This window comes from Oreochromis niloticus, linkage group LG7 (assembly GCF_001858045.2).
Source record: "Oreochromis niloticus isolate F11D_XX linkage group LG7, O_niloticus_UMD_NMBU, whole genome shotgun sequence".
Classification (NCBI taxonomy): Eukaryota; Metazoa; Chordata; class Actinopteri; order Cichliformes; family Cichlidae; genus Oreochromis; species Oreochromis niloticus.
Window position 1 is genome coordinate 34,279,021 of NC_031972.2, and position 18,234 is coordinate 34,297,254.

Genomic DNA, 18,234 nt, shown 5'->3' on the forward strand with positions numbered 1-18,234 from the left:
TATCATGTGATATTATATTATACCACATTATATTATATTACATCATATCCTCTTTCACATTAGAGCCACAACAGGACCCACTAGAACATGGGAACAAGTAAAAGTGAAATATAAGAATATTCCACAGAATGGTAATATTTATCACTTATATTGCTTTTAGTCTATGACAAGAGATCCTGAAATAATCTGTTTGTTTGTTTATAACAGCAACCAAGAAAAGGGCAGAGCAAATAAAGACAGGTGGTGGTCCTGCACCCCCTCGTCACACCCCTTTTTGTACTGTGACATTTATTGACATTGTGGGTTTTTTTGTGTGTAGTTTGACATAACACTCCATCACTTTTACCTGTTCCCATGCAAGGGGTGACTGAAGCATGCACAGTAAGTCGGGAGTAAGTATATACAGTACAGTAAGTATATATATATATATATATATATATATATATATATATATATATATATATATATATATATATGAATGAGAGAGAGAGAGAGAGAGAGAGAGAGAGAGAGAGAGAGAGAGAGAGAGAGTGTAAATAATACCCTCACGGGAGAATCGATATCTCTCTATGAGCACACCGTCGCGCTGAGCTAAAGGATCCTGTCTATCCCGCAATATACGCTAAATTCTGTAAACTCTCCTTATCAATCTTGCACCTTCCTTGCTCGCGTACAAACGGACAGGACATGGCTGCGACAGACTTCCCAAATCCACCTTCGCTTTTATAGTCGTGGTCTCTCATCTTGATTGCACGTAGTAATTTACTATTACTACTCTAAAATATGAATTACATCTGACATGATCTACTACATGTAATAGTACATTTCCCTTTTTTTCGGAAATGACCTGTATGTATCTGTATGAAATCAATAAAAGAATCAAATACTGCATTATCTTTAGTTACATTGCTAATATTTATTTATGGTAAAACAGTGGCGAAATATCGCTCTTGCTTTCATATAACTGCAGCGGACATACCTGAGTGGCCGCGATCTAATCCTGTTTACATAAAGTAAACCTGCTCCCGAGCAGGCTTACGCTTACGGATCTGTTGCTATGACAGCAAGTCCCAGATGAGCTTCGGAGAACCGAACGATCCAAGATCACGCGAAATCGTCAACATTCAAATCCGGCTAACTTACTTAGCGAGGTACGAAGAACAGGCCTCTGACAATGACATACAGAAAACAGAGGACATACATACACACAGGAGGTGATCAGGGGAAGTGGGAACACATGGGGAAACAGCTGACTGACATGAACCTCATGACGGGACAGGGGAAGTGAAACTAAATACAATGAACAAAGAACACAAGATTCCTTCAAAATAAACAGGAAACATGATGGAAAATATAATCATCAATGAAATAAAACTAAAATACACACAACACTGGGTCGCAGACCCAGTACCATGACAATAATATTGTTGTATTAGATTGTCCTTCCAAGTCCTTACCAATGACTGTGGGACATGACAACAGCGCCACCTGCAGGAAGATTTTCTCTCTGTCTGATACCTTGTGTTCTGAGACCTGACGACTTTTTTCCTGAGAACTGACAATTTTTTGTCTGAGACCTGATACCTGACAACTTTTTTCCTGAGACCTGATGATGTCCTAAAATGTACACCGTACTAACGTGGCAATCTAAGGCTACGTCCACACTAGCCCGGATAAATTTGAAAACTGCGTTTTTTATCTGAAAACGCTCCGCGTCTACGCTATCGTTTTCAGTCGTATTCACAGAGTTGTGCGTGCACATTGAAACGGTCGAAAACGCTTACATTCCAGTACTGCGCATGCGTGAAACGCAAGCCGATTCAACCTACCTCATTTCTGTCTGCCGTTTATTTACTTTCCGGCTCTTTGAAACATCGCGGCAAAATGTTGAGGAAAAGCACCGAGTTTTTTAAACGGACTAACAATGAGGTGGACAAAAGGAGCTGTGTGAGGCTGCTAAAGGCAGTGGATCCCTCACCAGCTGGAATAAAAGAGAGCACAGGTAAAAATAACACATGTACCAGTTATTGCATTGCAGAGCAGGGGCGGACCTAGAGAAATTTTTTTAGGGTGGCATGAAGGTGGCAAAGAAATCAAATGGGGTGGCAAAATCAAAGCCTTGTTTTTTTCCCCAAACACATATGCAGGTGGTTACATATGGTTAAAATGATTCAAATGCAGTCAGTATACACGTTTTTCATATAAATATAGTCTATAACTTAATTATTGTCTGTAGCCCACATAATTACACACTTTAGTTACATAAAACATGTGAGTTTTGATCTTATGTACTGTATAGCCTGTATAATAAATAAATATGTAGCCCAATAAGTATAAAATCCAGAAAGCTACACAACATGGGGTGGTTCATTTACAAACACAAGTCTAACTTAAGTTTCACTGTTTTTTGTTAGAAAACAATCACATTGTTACAGTCAGTCATGACCCCAACCCTAAAGTATTCAATTGAAATATATAATTGTCACGGCGGGATACGCCGGTGTGTTTTGTTGAACAGACCCAAGAGCAGACACTGAGAGAGGAGTTGCAGGTGAAACAAAAAGTGAGCCTTTATTTGGCTGCTGGCAGTTGATAAGCATGAAAACTATAAAAAAAAAAACTATGACACACTGTCAAAACACTATAAAACACTACGACAGACTATGGTGGGGATAACAGACGACCTGACAATGACATACAGAAAACAGAGGACATACATACACACAGGAGGTGATCAGGGGAAGTGGGAACACATGGGGAAACAGCTGACTGACATGAACCTCATGACGGGACAGGGGAAGTGAAGCTAAATACAATGAACAAAGAACACAAGATTCCTTCAAAATAAACAGGAAACATGGAGGAAAATATAATCATCAATGAAATAAAACTAAAATACACACAACACTGGGTCACAGACCCAGTACCATGACAATAATATTGTTGTATTAGATTGTCCTTCCAAGTCCTTCCAATCAGAGAAAAAGAAAATAAACATAATTATTATTATAACTGGAACAAATAAAAATGATTTAGATATTACAATTCTGCTTTCTCAGATGGTTAGGATTATCACCAGTGATGACCCCAAAAAACAAAAAAAAGAGTTTAAGCCAAGTGTCCTCCGTACACAGCGGCTCTTCATGGAAACAAACAAAGCACAAAGTCCACTCGGCCTTATCTGTCTGGTCTCATCACCAGTGATGACTTAATGATTTCTGTCAGTGTTTTAGCTACAACTGGAGACCTGTTCATGACACTATCTCAGTGTCTTATTGTCTGATGGTTTAATGATGCCAAATGGAAAAGTTAGCTCCACCTACTGTTTGTCTTGATGTACTAACTACTCCCAAATCTTTCCATAATTGAATAAGACAGAATTCTACATTTGCTCTCATTTTGTTTGAGCAGTTTCTAGAAACTTGGATAAAATCTAGTATCTTTCCTGGTGAACTTTGTTTCTATTCACTGAGTTGATGTGAACAGTAAAGGATTCTATTTCTTGGGTTTTGATTTTGACCCAGGTGTCATCCATGTATCTGTGCCAGTAGATAGATGCTTTCCCTTTGAAAGAGCACAAAGAAACAAAGCTCAGCAGGCCCAACACATTAAAGGAAAAGAAAGACAACTTCAGAAATTCCATACATTGCAAACAAAAACTTATTTCTGAGGCAAGGTCTCACAATGATTTCGCCCAAAACCTGTTGATAGTGGCCCACAATCTTTTCCACACCTTGGCACGTGTGATGAGGCACATGATCAATAGTGTGTCAACAACAATCTAGGTTTTAAAAATACTGAACTCTCCACCGTTTGGTCTTAGAACTGAAGAAGCTTCTCGGATAAGAAGCAAAACATCTTCAAGAAACTTTTTTTTAAATATATTTTTGGGGCTTTTTCTGGCTTTATTGGACAGATACAATGAAGGCTGACAGAAAAGCGGCGGGAAAGGGGCCGGATTCAAACCCAGGCCGGCCGCTCTCAGCCATGTGGTGCATGGTCACCTTAACATTCAACTGAGCTAAACCGGCACCCATCTTCAAGAAACTTAAAGAAGTCCAGTCACCTTTCTTTCCATACTCCTTAGTTTAGCATGACCTGGATAACTGAGAACCTACACAGACAAGTAGTGCTAAATACCTCAAACCTGCATGCTTTCTAAAGGTTAACAGGGGATGTCTTTTCTGGGTGCACAAATAAGAATAATTAGTAAATAATAATAATAATTAATAGAAGTTTGAGAAAACCACAGTACTGCTAAACTGATTTATAACCTTTTACTTTTCTTTCATACTATGTGAGCTACCTGGTTATTGTTTGCCTTTTTTTGTCTTTCATATCTTTATATAAGTTGGTGGTGATGGCACAGTAGAAAATTTCCTTTCAATACACATCATTGTTTGCAGTGTTTTAATAACCTCTACTCGTGGCACTGCCCTTTTCTTAGTTGTGTGACTGTCGCACAACAACAGAGCAGGACAGGGACACTTGTAGTGATTCAATACCAATATCAGCATTGTATCGATACTATTGATATTTGGATTGATCTGTCCACCACCAATGTTTACTCAAAATGTGCTCTGCTTGTGTTATTACTGTTACAGGATGTTTTAATACCGTTAACCAAGGTAACCAAACCAACACTAGAGAAGTTTATTGTAGATAGCAGTTTGCTATTATGCATGTATTCAGCATTGTTTAAGGATGTCATGTGATAACCTTGACACACACTTACCTCCTAACATGGAGGTTAGGCGGTTGTTGTTCTTTCTTGCATCAGAAAATGACACCAATAGTACACCTCGCTTTTAAAATATGCCAAGAATGGTATTCTGACCAATTGTCATTATGTGAAAAGTTGGTAATTGAGAAAGAGTTGTTTTGATCCCTGATATTTGACTTTTACATTGTCTATATGTCAGTCGCTTCTGTTCTGTCTTCAGGGGTTTGCCTGACCCAATGGGAGTCACACAATAACACCATGAGCAAAAACCACAAGACTGATGGATTCACTGACTTGGCATCTTTCAAATAAATAGCCGCGGGTGGTGCAATGACCACATCATCCCCTCAAAAAATGGATGGAATATTGACTGCAATGGTCAGTAGTGAGACACAACAGGTCATCATGTGGCCTGAATGATTCCAGTGCTAGATTTAACCCTCTGAGGTCTAGGTCATCATCACATGTGTTACCCTGACCCTGACTATTTTAGGGGGGGGGGGTGAATAGCTTTGATGGGTGTCTGTTACTTTCTTTGTTCTCTGACTTCCAGGCTTGGGAGAGCTTGAGAAATGTAATAATATTCTGACCACCTAGGTTTAAAGCACACATTAGTGTTGGGGTGGATACCAATGACGACTAAGATCTCAAAGGGCTAAAGCTGTAATACTCTATGATTCTCTAGTCAGAGCAACTTATTATATACTGGTAGTTTTGACCCTTTTCTCCCTAACTGTGATGCTCTCAGCAGGTTTTGGAGACCCAAACAGAATGTAACTCCACTGGTATGGTAACATATTTCTATGTGTGCTGGATCTGGACGTAGACAGCTGTTTTATAGACACCTAAAAAGGCTCCGTATATCCCGAATACCCACCTATGTACAAAAGAATTTACTTTTAGTTTAAAATAGTATGTTTTAGTGCAACATCTGGCACTTCTACCTGCAGTATGCTGCTATCACAGCTTATATATATGGATAAATATGGTGACCTACTTGTGAGTGACAGCAGGATGGATAATTGTATTAATGATGTTGGGCACTGATTGGAGGGTAATTTCTGTGAATAGGGGTGTCAAAACTATGGTCTGACAGCCAGAGCCTGACAGAGGGTCTAACCTGGCAATCTAAAGGAGCTGGCAAGCTCATTTACACATGCAGCCAAGCTAGACTTGCAGCCAAGCTAGACTTGGCTGCATGTGTAAATTGCAAAGAAGGATTTCAGGCTTCTAGACCTTGTTGATAAAAAAATTGGAGATTATGTATCGGAATTTCAGGAGCGGGACCACGCCTCCAAACACGCTCCTTCCGGTTGTCGTCTATATAGGTTCCCCCAGTTCTGCAAGCTGTTCATTCTCGTTTACGTGCCCCACCCTCCCTCCTTGTTCTCAATTCTTTAACTTCTTCACTCCTATTTAGTACATGGGGATCTGCCAAGCCCGGGAGCTGTTGCCAGTCCCCTTCGAGGCCTTCCCCAAACCGCAGCTCAATTCATGTCCAAGCCATTCACCTTTACCTACTAAAACGCTGTCAAACCTAAAATGAGGACATGGGCCCAGCTAGTGAAATTTTAACCCTGAAAGTTTTGCCGATGACCTGGTTAAGACTGGATTGTGTCATTAACAGAGGTTGTTAGAATTTCACCCAAAAATAAAGCCTGAAGCGTAATCAGTTTTAAAAGCATTTTTACTGATATCTGTCGGTCTTATACTGATCCAATCCACTGGTGAATACAACAGGATTTGTCTGGACGATGAAGTAAAATGAATTTCATATGTCTGCCATACAGAGTGTCTTAGCCCTCTAATCTTGGCTAGTTGAGCAGTGTTAACCCTGTGAACTCTGTGAAGCCATCACTGGTGATGACACCAATTCTAACCCTATGTTTTTGGAGAAATATATAATTAGAGTTAGAGTTAGAATTTTTTGATAAAAAAAAATGCAGGTCATGTGATCATTATTAGTTTGCCTCTGATTGCCAAGACTTCTCATAACAGAGAGTTAACAGAGAGAACAGAGGGTTATCACCACAGTTAACTGAGCTCATGTTTCCTGTTGTGCTATCTTAAGCTATGTAACTTCATTCTAATTATTAATTACAGAATGACTACTGTTTACCAAAACTTCATGTCCTGGACTGGGGACAAAAAGATGTGTGTTAGTGTTCTTGATTCATTTTTTTTTTTTTTAAATATCTTGGTTTCTGCATAAAAATCAGATGTTGACCTCTGTTATTTCCCCAGTGTCCAGGTAAGGGTAGGAATATAGCTCAACCTGTAAATGGACAGTTATCAAATTCAGTTCAGCTCACCATTAGCAGTTTATATGGATTCATTTACAGCATTTTCCCTTATTTTTATACTTGTTGTTCTCTCATCGGTACTTTTGAAATTCCTGTCACACTTAACTCTTCCCCAAAGCATACGCCACACAGGATGGTCAATTTGGGCAGCAGCCCTTTTATTTGCCACACACAAACACACTGAGGTTTTGCTTGTTCAGCCTGGGACACAGACACTCCCCTGGTGGCTCGCTGCTCCCTTCTGTGTCTCTGCTCGTCACTGTCAACATCAAACACAACCCCACACAGCAAAATTGTAAGTGTAAATTTAACTCTCTTAGTGTTAATTTTAACACTATCCCGGTGTTTATATAATCCTCACCGGTCCAGTGTTAAAATTACTCTTTCAATAGTGTTAATATTTTAACTCTTTTGTAGTGTTAATTGTCTAACACTCACAGTGTTATTTTGTTACACCTTATAGTGTAACAAAATAACTTTTGTAGTGTTAATTGTCTAACACTCACAGTGTTATTTTGTTACACTTTTAAGTGTAAAACAAAACACTGTGAGTGTTAACGTGGTTAAACAAAATAACACTGCGAGTGTTTTTTTTGTTACACTTAAAAGTGTAACAAAATAACACTGAGTGTTTTATATATATCATTTCAACAGAAAAATAAATGTAATTAATCTCTACCAAGCTTGAATGTGCTTGATTTAAAGGCTCAAGAAAAAAGATGCATAAACAAATTAAACAATAAACATTTTATTCCAAAGGAAGTGTTCCAAGCACCAATACAAACTGGCCACCAATTTGCTGCCTTAATACAACTACAAATAAAATAAAGGAACAACATATAAACAGTCAACACCAGTATGTGCATGTTGCAGGTCAAAGGGTTTGTAAATGATAAGATTGTCTGCTTTTATAACATCCTTTTCATCAGTCTCAAACACTCTGTAGGCATGAAAATGCTCATTGAAGTTATCAACCAGAAGTTTGTCCACAAGGAAGAACGTAGTACTGTCAGCTAAGAGGATCGTTGTTATTCTACCAAATACAGGCATTTCATTTTCAACATTAATGCAAATGATTAGTCCTTTTCTGTACTCTGTTCCAGAAAATTTGATCCAGCTAGAAGAAAATAAGTCTCTCGGTGCAGCATGCAGTGCTCTTGCAAACATCTGTGTATTGTCCTCACGGTCCAAATTAAATGATTTTAAGGGTCCATATTCGATGTGGTTTAAAGGTGACGTCTCCCAGTGGTATCCTATGAAGATTTGATGTTTTCTTGCAAGTGACTTTGTAACATTTTTGAAGTTTTTTACAGTATTTTTGAAAACCTTATGTTTAGCCTCAAATCGCATGCTCCACATATGTATCAGAGGCCCAATTTTTCTTATGCAGGAAGGATAGTGTATCATAAAGTGATGTTTTGGGATGAGGTTCCTATTTGGATACAACTGTTTAAACAAAACATGATGTTCTATTATCAAATGCTTCAAATGTATAGTCATGCCTAATGTAAGAGAAGGAGAAAATATTATGTTAATGATCTGTAATAAAAGCAACAGCAAAGTCCAGTTTGGGTTTCCCTCAGGCAGAAGATCACCAAAAATGAGTGGAAGGTTTCTTACAAGGCAAAGAGTCTGCATGGAATTGAGCCCTATGCTATTACCACTGCTGTCCAGGTTAATCCTTGTAGGACGATTTTTGCGCTCCAAATACCCGTAATCAAAAGCGTAAACTCTTGAAAGCAGATCATTTTTTGACAAAACATTTTCAGAAAGATACTCCATCAGTAACTTTATCTCATACTGAGCCACCCCTTCGAGAATGTCGTGCATTATGTCCAAAGAGAAATTGTGACAAACATGAAAGAACTGTAGGTTATTTAATGTTGAATTGTGCTTTAAGCCAAACACTGATAACTTCTGTGGTTCTGACTGCAACTCATTGCAATGCATTTCAAAAAGATCCTTTCCACGCAAGATTATCTTAGGGTCATCTTCATCATAAACATTCTGGGCATCATCTTTGTCAACCAAACACAAACGGCAGAAATGTCGTGCACTAAAAGACTCCGTAAAACCCAGAATGGTGTGCATCCCCAGGTTATCTCCGGTTATCTGACATATAGTGCCATAAACTTTTTCAGAGGAGAATGGTAAATCAAGGCCAAAGCACTCCAGTATTTTGATGTCATTAATAAGAGGTTGTAGAATTGGATCAAATCCATATTTTTTCATGTCTTCAGTATGAAACAATGCTACCAGATGAATATTCATAAGAGCAGAGTTGAACTTAGGTGGCAGATTTCTAAGGACAAAATACAGAGCACCTACTTTATGGACAGTGCGTTTTGAACCTAAAGGGTTTGCAGTTTCAAAGTCATCATAGTACAACTGAATTTGTAAAGAACTTTGATCTTTAGAGAACAAGGGATGTGTCTTATAATAGCTTCCATCACAAAAGTCTTCAAATGTGTTCGTTTTTGATAAATGTGGCTCTCTAAGCAACTGACAAATTTCCGCATTACGACACATAAATTTAATCGTTTCCAAAATTGGAATGTAAATAAATGTTTCTTTAACTGGAACTTGATCATAGGTGCCTGTTAATTTATTTCTCCTTGTATCAAATCGAACTCCCAACATTATTTCAACTGGCTCCACAATGCCCCATTTCTCTCTGAAATATGCCATTCTTTTGGTTTCGGTATTAAAGCTAATTACAGGGTTTTCGTAATTTTCAAAGCTTTCGTTTAATGTAGCTCTTACAGGGTCATCCTTAGAGAAATGAGCCAAAATGTCATGTTTTACCTGAGCATGTAGACCAGTAGCAAGATCTTCCAAATCATTAACAACTGATGAAACAACACTATTTGCCATACCACTTCCTTGCAGTTTACCAATAATTGAAGCACAAATATGTTTCACATTTTGGATTTGAAGACCAGATCCCTTGTTCTCAAAGCTATTAGTTTCTGGGTTTTGCATGGAATTTGTATCTCCATCTTCAGCATTGTCTCCTGAACAGTTATCTGTGAAACATGCTGATTTTACTGGATCAACACTTTGACAAAATTCCTTTTCATGAACAACCAAATGTTTTTTGAAACCTGAATACGTTGAAAACTGTCGCCTACAGCGGTCTTGTGCACAAACCAACTTAAACCTGGTGCTTGGATAGAAACTATGGTCAAGTCTTAAGTGAGTTATTAGTAACTGGCTAGCGGCATGTACAGCTTGACAGATGAAACATTTGAACATTTTTCTAACTTAGTTGAAGAACTTTGCCCGAAGTTCACAAACCCTTGGAGAGCCACTTGTTGTTGTAGCATCAATGCTGTAGATTGCTGTTTGCACAAATGTGTAGAGCTGGACCAGGGACTCATCATAGGACAGGTTGAAAACGTAGTGAGATTTAAACAATTCATCAAAAGCACCCAAGGAGCTGGTGGCTTGGCAGGGGATAAGGTGCTTGTCCACGACAATGTAGAACTGATGGATGTTGTTTTGGGTGCGGCCCACAGCAAGGATGTATGGCTGCTTTCCCTCTCGTTTCCGCAGGTGTTCATCAATGCTGCAGTTTGACTGGGAAAAAGAAACATACACTTGAAACTGACACATATTTACAGTCATATTTTAGTCTTAAGTACTCCAGTATGTCCCTTGAGCGACTAAAGAATCTGAAATATTGTCTAGAAATTGATGGAGAGATATTAATGTAATTGTTCACTTTTTTGTAAGAGGAAAACTATTAAAAATCAGAAGGGACACCTAACAGCAGCACAGCAGAAAAATTAGCAAGTCTTCAATTTTTACCAGTGCTCCCAGAAAGCTGTAGGAGACCAAACTGCACAGGACATGGCCTTACATTATAAAAAGTCTATTTGTAATGTCAACTTAAAAATATGCTGTTGCTAATGGGTTAACGTTATTGGATTGTAGTAGAAGAGGTATATTCACCTTATGAAAGTGCACCATTTTGTCCACAGCATCACATGGACTAATTTTTGTCCTCTTCCGACCAGCAGTGGGTGGCAACAAATGAAGGAGGAGCAGCAGAGAAGCCATATCACTGTCCCAGTCTTTAGGCAGGGAAAGACAAGGAAAAAACAAGACATATGGACTATTACAATTCAAAAATAAAAAAGCTTTAGCTGGCTGGAATACAAACCAAGAGAGAGAGTAGCCTTACTGGTTTCATCATTTGTTGCACGTTTCTCAGCAGCTTTCAGAAGTTGGTGCACCTCAGCTGATCGAGTCAGATGTCGGGCCTCATCAATAATCTTGGGTTTAACGCAATGACGCAGTGTGTGCACACACTGCGTCACCCCTCCTCTGCAGCAGGCCAGAGACCACGCCCCTGCCATAATTCCCTTCATTTTTTTCTTTGTTTGAACAAAGTGCTTTTGAGAGATGTCAACATGGCAATAAACTGTGCCAAGCAGGTTGTTAGGGATCCTCTAGGCATCAGAGTCTGGTAAGAATGGATCACATGATCATCTGATGTGATGTGATGGTGCTGCTTCACTGGACTGATGATCCTTGTATCTGCTTCCAGGTTGGATGGCATGATAACTTTGAGGCTCATGATCTCACAAAGTATTTGGCTGGATGTGGTCTTTAATCAACACATAGAAACAGGAGGGTATCATCAACATAATAAAATGTCCCCATCTTCCTGTGAAGCATTTGATCCGTTTGTGTGTTTTTGAGCTAACTGGAGTTAAACACACTGAGATACTCAAACTAATAAACTGAATTAAAATCTTGATTTTCAGTTTGTGTGATTTATCATTTCTAAAATATAACCCTCAATGTCATCATTAATTCATCATCAATTAAAATATGTAATTTTTCAGCCATCCATCTTTTGACATTTATCCAGTTCAGGGTGACAGTGGGGCTGGGGTCTATCCCAGCTCTCAAAGGGCAGAGTAAACCCTGGACAGTTCTCCAATCTGTTGCAGTGCTAATACAGAGAGACAGACAACCATTCACCTCTAAGGGTAAGAGAGAAGCCACACAGACACAGAGAGAGTATGCAAACTGCACAAAGAATAGCCACAGAGTGGATCTGAACCTAGAACTGTCACAGTCCTGGGTCGGTGACCCAGTGTTTTGAGTTTTGTACTTTTATTTTTGATTTTATCATGGTTTATGACTGTTTGTGTTTTGGTTTCTGTCCTAGTATTTCTAGCTCCCTAGTTCTGTAGTACTTCCTGAGTTCTAGTTCTTAGGTTTTGTTATTTGGTTTCCCGGTGTTAACTCTGTGCCTTTCTGTCCCACATTTCAGGTCTCTCTGTTAAGTTTACATGTCTAGAGTTCAGTTGGTGTGTTTCCTGTTTCTACTTTGCTTCCCTTGTCTCGTCTTGCCTAATTACTCCCAGCTGTGCTCTCCTTTTGTGTCTCATTGCCCTCGTTATCCCTCAGTGTATTTAAGCCCTGTGTTTCTCTTTGTCAGTGTTGTGTTCTCCCTCATGCTGTGTGTTCCCTTGGGTGCTGCTCTGTGATGTTTAGTTTATATTTTCCAAGTCCAGTTTAGTTTTGTATAATTTCCTTGAGTCAGTAAATAAAGCTGTATTTTGATTTCATTTCCGTGTGTTGTGAGTCCTGCATTTTGGGTCCAATCTCCTGCCTGCCACACAGCAATCCTTGACAAGAACCTTCTTGTTATGAGGTGACAGTGCTAACCACCCTGTGCATGTAATTTTTGTTCTATTAAATTATCCAAGTATTTACAGTCAGAGTTCAAAGAAAATAATCATTCAACTGACACAAATCAAACATTATTTGAATTTTTTTTCAAAAAGTCAATTTTCCTTCTCTCCAAACACTTTGGGTTATCAGCAGTATGGAAACCCGTTTCCACCACTTAAAAAAAAAACAAAAAAAAAAACAACCTTTCTCAAACATCAGTTTGTCTCACTCTGATTGATCTGCTTTGTTTGTCTGTCTGGAATTTGTAACCATGAACCCACCATTGCTTGCTATTTGCTTTTACGTGACCCATGCTCAGGTCCTCTTATCTGAACCTAGACAGTTACGACTGAGAAAATTCAGCAACAGCTCTGGACAAATTCAGACCAGCAGAGACACCATGATAAAAAGTCTGTTGTTTTTGCTGTTGGTGGCTGTAGCGAACGCTAAACGCTTCCAGCGCTGTGAATGGGCCCACAAGTTGAAGGATAGTGGAATGGACGGCTACCGCAATATCAGTTTGGCTGACTGTGAGTATGACCTGTTAGACTGCCTGGTCTCACACACAAGAGCTAAATGACTTCACATGTAAATCCCATGTTAGGCACTTTACGATCAGCTTGTTATACTTGTTACAGCTTGTTACTTTATGTTACGATCAGTCTGTTGCAAAAACACATCATTTGTTCCCATTTCTTTGGTTGAATTTACAAAAATGCCAGAGATGACCCAATTAGACAGGCATAAAATTGAATTTAGTTGTATCATCTAACATTTGCTGACGACCCATCAGCATTGGTCTCAGTGGAAGAGTTGCTGCCACACACAAAACAATTTTTAGAAAGTAAAGCAGGGGAAAAGTCAAAGAGATGCCAAATTATACAAAAACTGGCCTGAAAAGACGTGAAAACAATAATTTCCATCACAGTTTTCCTCAACAAACTTTTTTTTCCTAAAAAGAAAAAAAAAAACAATAACTAAATATAAATGTCAGAAGAAAATTGTGTATATGTTATCAGCTACATGAAATGTGCTCTTTTAGGATCACTGAGCAAATGTCTACGTGACTTTTCACCTAATAACTTTTGTGATGATAAACTTGTTTACCAACTAGCAGCTTCTTCTTTTCTAGAACATACAGATAGAAAAGGGGAACCTCAGCTCTGAGTTCTAAGAATAACTTTGTTATCTTTGTACAGAGACGCACACATAGACGCACAGAAAAGTATAAATAAAGCACGCAGACAGTGATGAGACGCAGGTCGTGCGTCCATGACTGCCCTTGCGAGTGAAAGAATCTGCAGTATTTGTGTTTTCTAACTCAGGGGTCTTAGCTGAAGAATTACGGGGTGATTTAAAGAAATCCCCTATCAATAAACTAATGAAGGAGGACAAAAACTGCGATGAAATGTATTGACACCTTTGTCAACGAATGAAAATGAGATTTAAAAAAAAATCTTGGAGATATTAAATCTTGGAGATATTAAGCAGAACTAATTAAGTTGCATAGAAGTGCGGGACAAGCTTGGAAGTGATCCAATCAGAAGCAATTTCCTTGTGCAGCAAGGTTAGACCAGTGACAGTTTAAAAGTATTTTCATTGGGTTAGACGTGAACGATTGAGCTGCCCCTGGAAATGGAACAGGTTTGGAGGGGGTTTTAAGGCATCCGTAAAACATGGTATAGACTTTGTCATGTTTGATGGTACTTTTCTGCAGTCATGATTCCATCCTTTTTGACAAACTCTCCAACACCACTGTCCTCAGAGTTTAATCTGCCATTAAATACCATCTGGAAGAACTCTGATTGGTAAGGCTTCAGTTTTCAGCATGATAATAATCCCAAACAAACTGCCATTGCAGTGAAAGTGTACCTAGTTAGAAAAAAAAAACAGTGGAACACTATTAGTTTGCTCCTCAAATATGATAAAAAATTTGATTCTGATGAGAAAAGTGGATAAATGAGAAAGTGTTGGTTTTAATACCTGACGTTTAGATTTCAGGAGTCCATGTCTCCTGTTTTGTCTGCAGGGGTTTGCCTGACCAAATGGGAGTCAGGCTACGACACCATGAAGACCCACCACAACAACGATGGATCCACTGATTTTGGCATCTTTCAGATTAATAATCGCTGGTGGTGCAATGACAAAATCATGTCTTTCAGAAATGGATGCCAAATCAATTGCAAGGGTCAGTGATGAGCCAGGTCTTGTTGTGATCTGAAGAACACCAAGGTTTAAGATTTGTTCATGCAATGAAAAGGGGTTGTTAGAACTTCGTCCAAACAAAGAACCTAAAGATCCGCATTAAAAGCAATATTACTGAGAAAATCACATCTTCTATCAGTTATTATGCAAAGGTTATACTGGTCCAGCCCACTAGAGATAAAATTAAAGTTTTTCTTTGTACTTCACTGTTTTCCAAGCTTATACAATAAAACGTGTGTCGAAGTGGAAGGATTAATATCTTTTCTCCTATGCTGTACTTGTTTTACCTTAAACACCACATCTTAATTGCCATCATGTATTTACCTTTTTTTTTTAATCACAGACCTTTTAAGTGATGATGTCACCGTGGCAATCAACTGCGCCAAACGTGTTGTTAAAGACCCCCAAGGCATCGCAGCCTGGTAAGAATGGATGATGTGATTCTAAAAACTGATGGTCCTGCTTTTTTCTGGGTAGACAGTCACTTGTGAAGAGATTAACTTTGTGTCTGGTTTCAGGTATGGATGGCGTAGTCACTGTCAAGGTCGTGATCTCGCACCCTATTTGGATGGATGCGGTCTTTAATCAACACACGGAAACAGGAGGGTGTCATCGGCATAATAAAATGTCCCCCATTGTCTTCTAAAACATTCAAACTGTTTCCATATTTGAGCTTATAGAAGTAAAATATACTTAGTTACTTAAACCAATAAATTCAGTTTAAATCTTGACTTTCAGTTTGTGTGGCTTATCATTTCTAAGATTAGAATTATGTAATTTTTTTTGCATTACATTGTTCTCCTAACTCTTTACAATTAGGTTGTCTTATTCTAGGCTAGTATTACAGGCTGGAAAATTAGCCTTATGAAAATTTAAGTACAGTAGCTTCAGTAGCTTGAAATAATCATTTTCTATGTGACTCTCAGTCTCTCGCATTGTTGTGGAGAAATTTTGGCCCTCTCTTCTTCACAACATTGCTTCAGTTTATTGAGGTTTGTGGGTATTCATTTATGCACTTAAGGTCCCGCCACAGCATTTGAATCAGGTTGCTGTCTGGACTTTATCCTGGGCAGTGTAACATGTTAATTCTTTTCTTTTTCAGTCATTCTGTTATAGACTGGGTCAAAGGAGTTCATGGTTAATTCAATGGCTGTAAGTTGCCCATGTACTGTGGCTGCAAAACAACCCCAAATCGTTACGCCTGTATCACCGTAATTCACGCTTTGTATTAAGTGTTTGCACCGATGTGCTATGTTTAGTTTTCATCAAATGTGGTATTATGGCCAAACATCTCCACATCTCATCTCTCCATCAGTCTCATAGATGATTCACATGCAGCTTGGCAAGCCTAAGTTGTGCTGCCATGTTCTTTTTAGAGAGAATGGGCTTTTTGCACTTTCTGACCTTGGGATGAATTTAGTGTCTTTAATGTCTACTACTGGGGATGCTACAGACCAGCAATGTGCAAAAACTTTTGCTTTGACAGAGGTGCTCACACTTGCTGATAAACAATTTGTGGATTTGATTATTTGGACCTTGCTGCTGCTTACTATCAAAATTCCAGTAAGAGTGCATTACCGGACAGGACTGTATTCTTAAAGAACCTTATGACTGACATGTCGCTACCATGCAAGTGTCCTTGGATTTTCCGTCAGATTCACCCCCATCTGGTTTAAAAAAACTAAGATAGTGACCCCAAAAAAAGCTCAGTTTGATGGTTCAAAACCAGATTTCCCAAACCTATAGTGGAATAATTCCTTCTTTTCCATCTACAATCTGCAGATGCAGTCTTGCCGTTTCAACCAATCTGCTTTTCAAAAGTTTTTTATTGTTGCAGTAAGTCATTCAAAAGATGAATCCCTAACAAGGAAATAGCAGTTTCACAGTGCTGAAGAATAAACCCAGAGTATTTTAAACATGTGACAGCCAGTTAGCATGTATTGAAAACCACATTGGCTTCACTCATTTCAGAAATGCTTGGTTAACAAATACACATGACACTGAATTTATCATGTTGTTTATGTCAAAGTTGTGTAGCTGAAGGAGATTTGGGCACCTTGAGAACACTAGTGTTGTGATTGGGCACTATGCAAACAAAACTGAATTGAACTGAATTGGAATGGATGGATAATTAAAAAACATAATAGGCCAAAAGACTTTTGAATTTTTTTTAATGCACTCTGCTGCTGCTCATTTGCTTTCCCGTAAAGTACACTTAGGCTTTGTGTGTTGTGATGGAAACAATCAGATGTGACATCCAGAAATAACCAGAACAAATGACGACTGCACAAACACGCACACACAAGCTTGTGTTTGTATTGATATAATGGATTCTCTAACCCCTAACCCTATATCCTTAAAGCCGCTCTCATGAATATTCATACATTTAAAAACGCAAACAATTAATTTGTGTACGTGAAAGGGGTCGCTTGTGGTGACAAATACCCTGATAATTATGCTCTGCAGCTCTCCTCAGTGCTGGAGCCTTTTTCTTCTGCTTGTTATTAATTTGATCTTTTTGTTGCTTTAATTCCAGAGGAAACAGCTGGTTAAAGTCTGAAAATGCTGATGAACCCACTGCACGCTCATAGATTCAGTTTTATGTTCAGATTCATGAAAGCTGCAGCTTCTCTCCTGTTTATCTTCACACTTCTGACTGTTAACATGCAAGAGGAGGGTGACATTTGAAAAACAGGACTCAATCAAGTACTTTTATCCACAAATGGTGCAGAATGTTTTTTTTTTTTCCATCCATCCATCCATGCATCTTCTTCCACTTATCTGGGGCCGGGTCGCGGGAGCAGCAGCTTAAGCAGGGAAGCCCAGACTTCTCTCTCCCCAGCCACTTCCTCCAGCTTGTCTGGGAGAACAACAAGGTGTTCCCAGGCTGGCCGAGGGGTATAATCTCTCCAGCATGTCCTGGGTCTGCCCCGGGTCTCCTCCCATCGGGACATGCCTGGAACACCTCACCCAGAGGCATCGTTATCAGATGCCCGAACCACCTCAACTGGCTCCTTTCGGTGTGGAGGAGCAGCAGCTCTTCTCTGGCCAAACTCCTCGCCCTTTGGAGGAAGCCCATATCCGCCACTTGTATCGACGATCTCGTTCTTTCGGTCACTACCCACAGCTCTTGACCACAGGTGAGGGTAGGGACGTAGATTGACCAATAAATTGAGAGCTTTGCTTATACACTCAGCTCTCTCTTCAACACGATGGACCGGTATAGCGTCCGCATCACTGCAGCTGCAGCATCAATCCATCTGTCGATCTCCCGTCACTCGTAAACAAGACCCTGAGATAGTTGAACTTCTC

The 18,234-nt window shown here is 39.2% G+C and overlaps 2 protein-coding genes and 1 long non-coding RNA gene across 3 annotated transcripts; 2 read left to right on the forward strand and 1 right to left on the reverse strand.

Moving 5' to 3' along the window:
- Positions 1-7,765: 7,765 nt before the first annotated feature.
- Positions 7,766-11,228, reverse strand: LOC109202850 (uncharacterized). The gene is made up of 3 exons (XM_025909272.1): positions 11,213-11,228; positions 10,981-11,102; positions 7,766-10,605 (listed from the first exon to the last, which is right to left on the reverse strand). The coding sequence occupies exon 3, from the start codon at positions 10,279-10,281 to the stop codon at positions 7,840-7,842; it is 2,442 nt and encodes an 813-aa protein (XP_025765057.1). The 5' UTR covers positions 10,282-10,605; positions 10,981-11,102; positions 11,213-11,228; the 3' UTR covers positions 7,766-7,839.
- Positions 11,229-12,973: 1,745 nt separating this feature from the next.
- LOC100710648 (lysozyme C) lies at positions 12,974-15,653 on the forward strand. Its single transcript, XM_019361341.1, has 4 exons — positions 12,974-13,247; positions 14,747-14,905; positions 15,266-15,344; positions 15,441-15,653. The coding sequence occupies exons 1-4, from the start codon at positions 12,989-12,991 to the stop codon at positions 15,505-15,507; spliced, it is 564 nt and encodes a 187-aa protein (XP_019216886.1). The 5' UTR covers positions 12,974-12,988; the 3' UTR covers positions 15,508-15,653.
- Positions 13,254-14,720, forward strand: LOC112847527 (uncharacterized). The gene is made up of 2 exons (XR_003221103.1): positions 13,254-14,396; positions 14,483-14,720. It is a non-coding gene; the product is annotated as an uncharacterized LOC112847527 (long non-coding RNA).
- Positions 15,654-18,234: the final 2,581 nt, after the last annotated feature.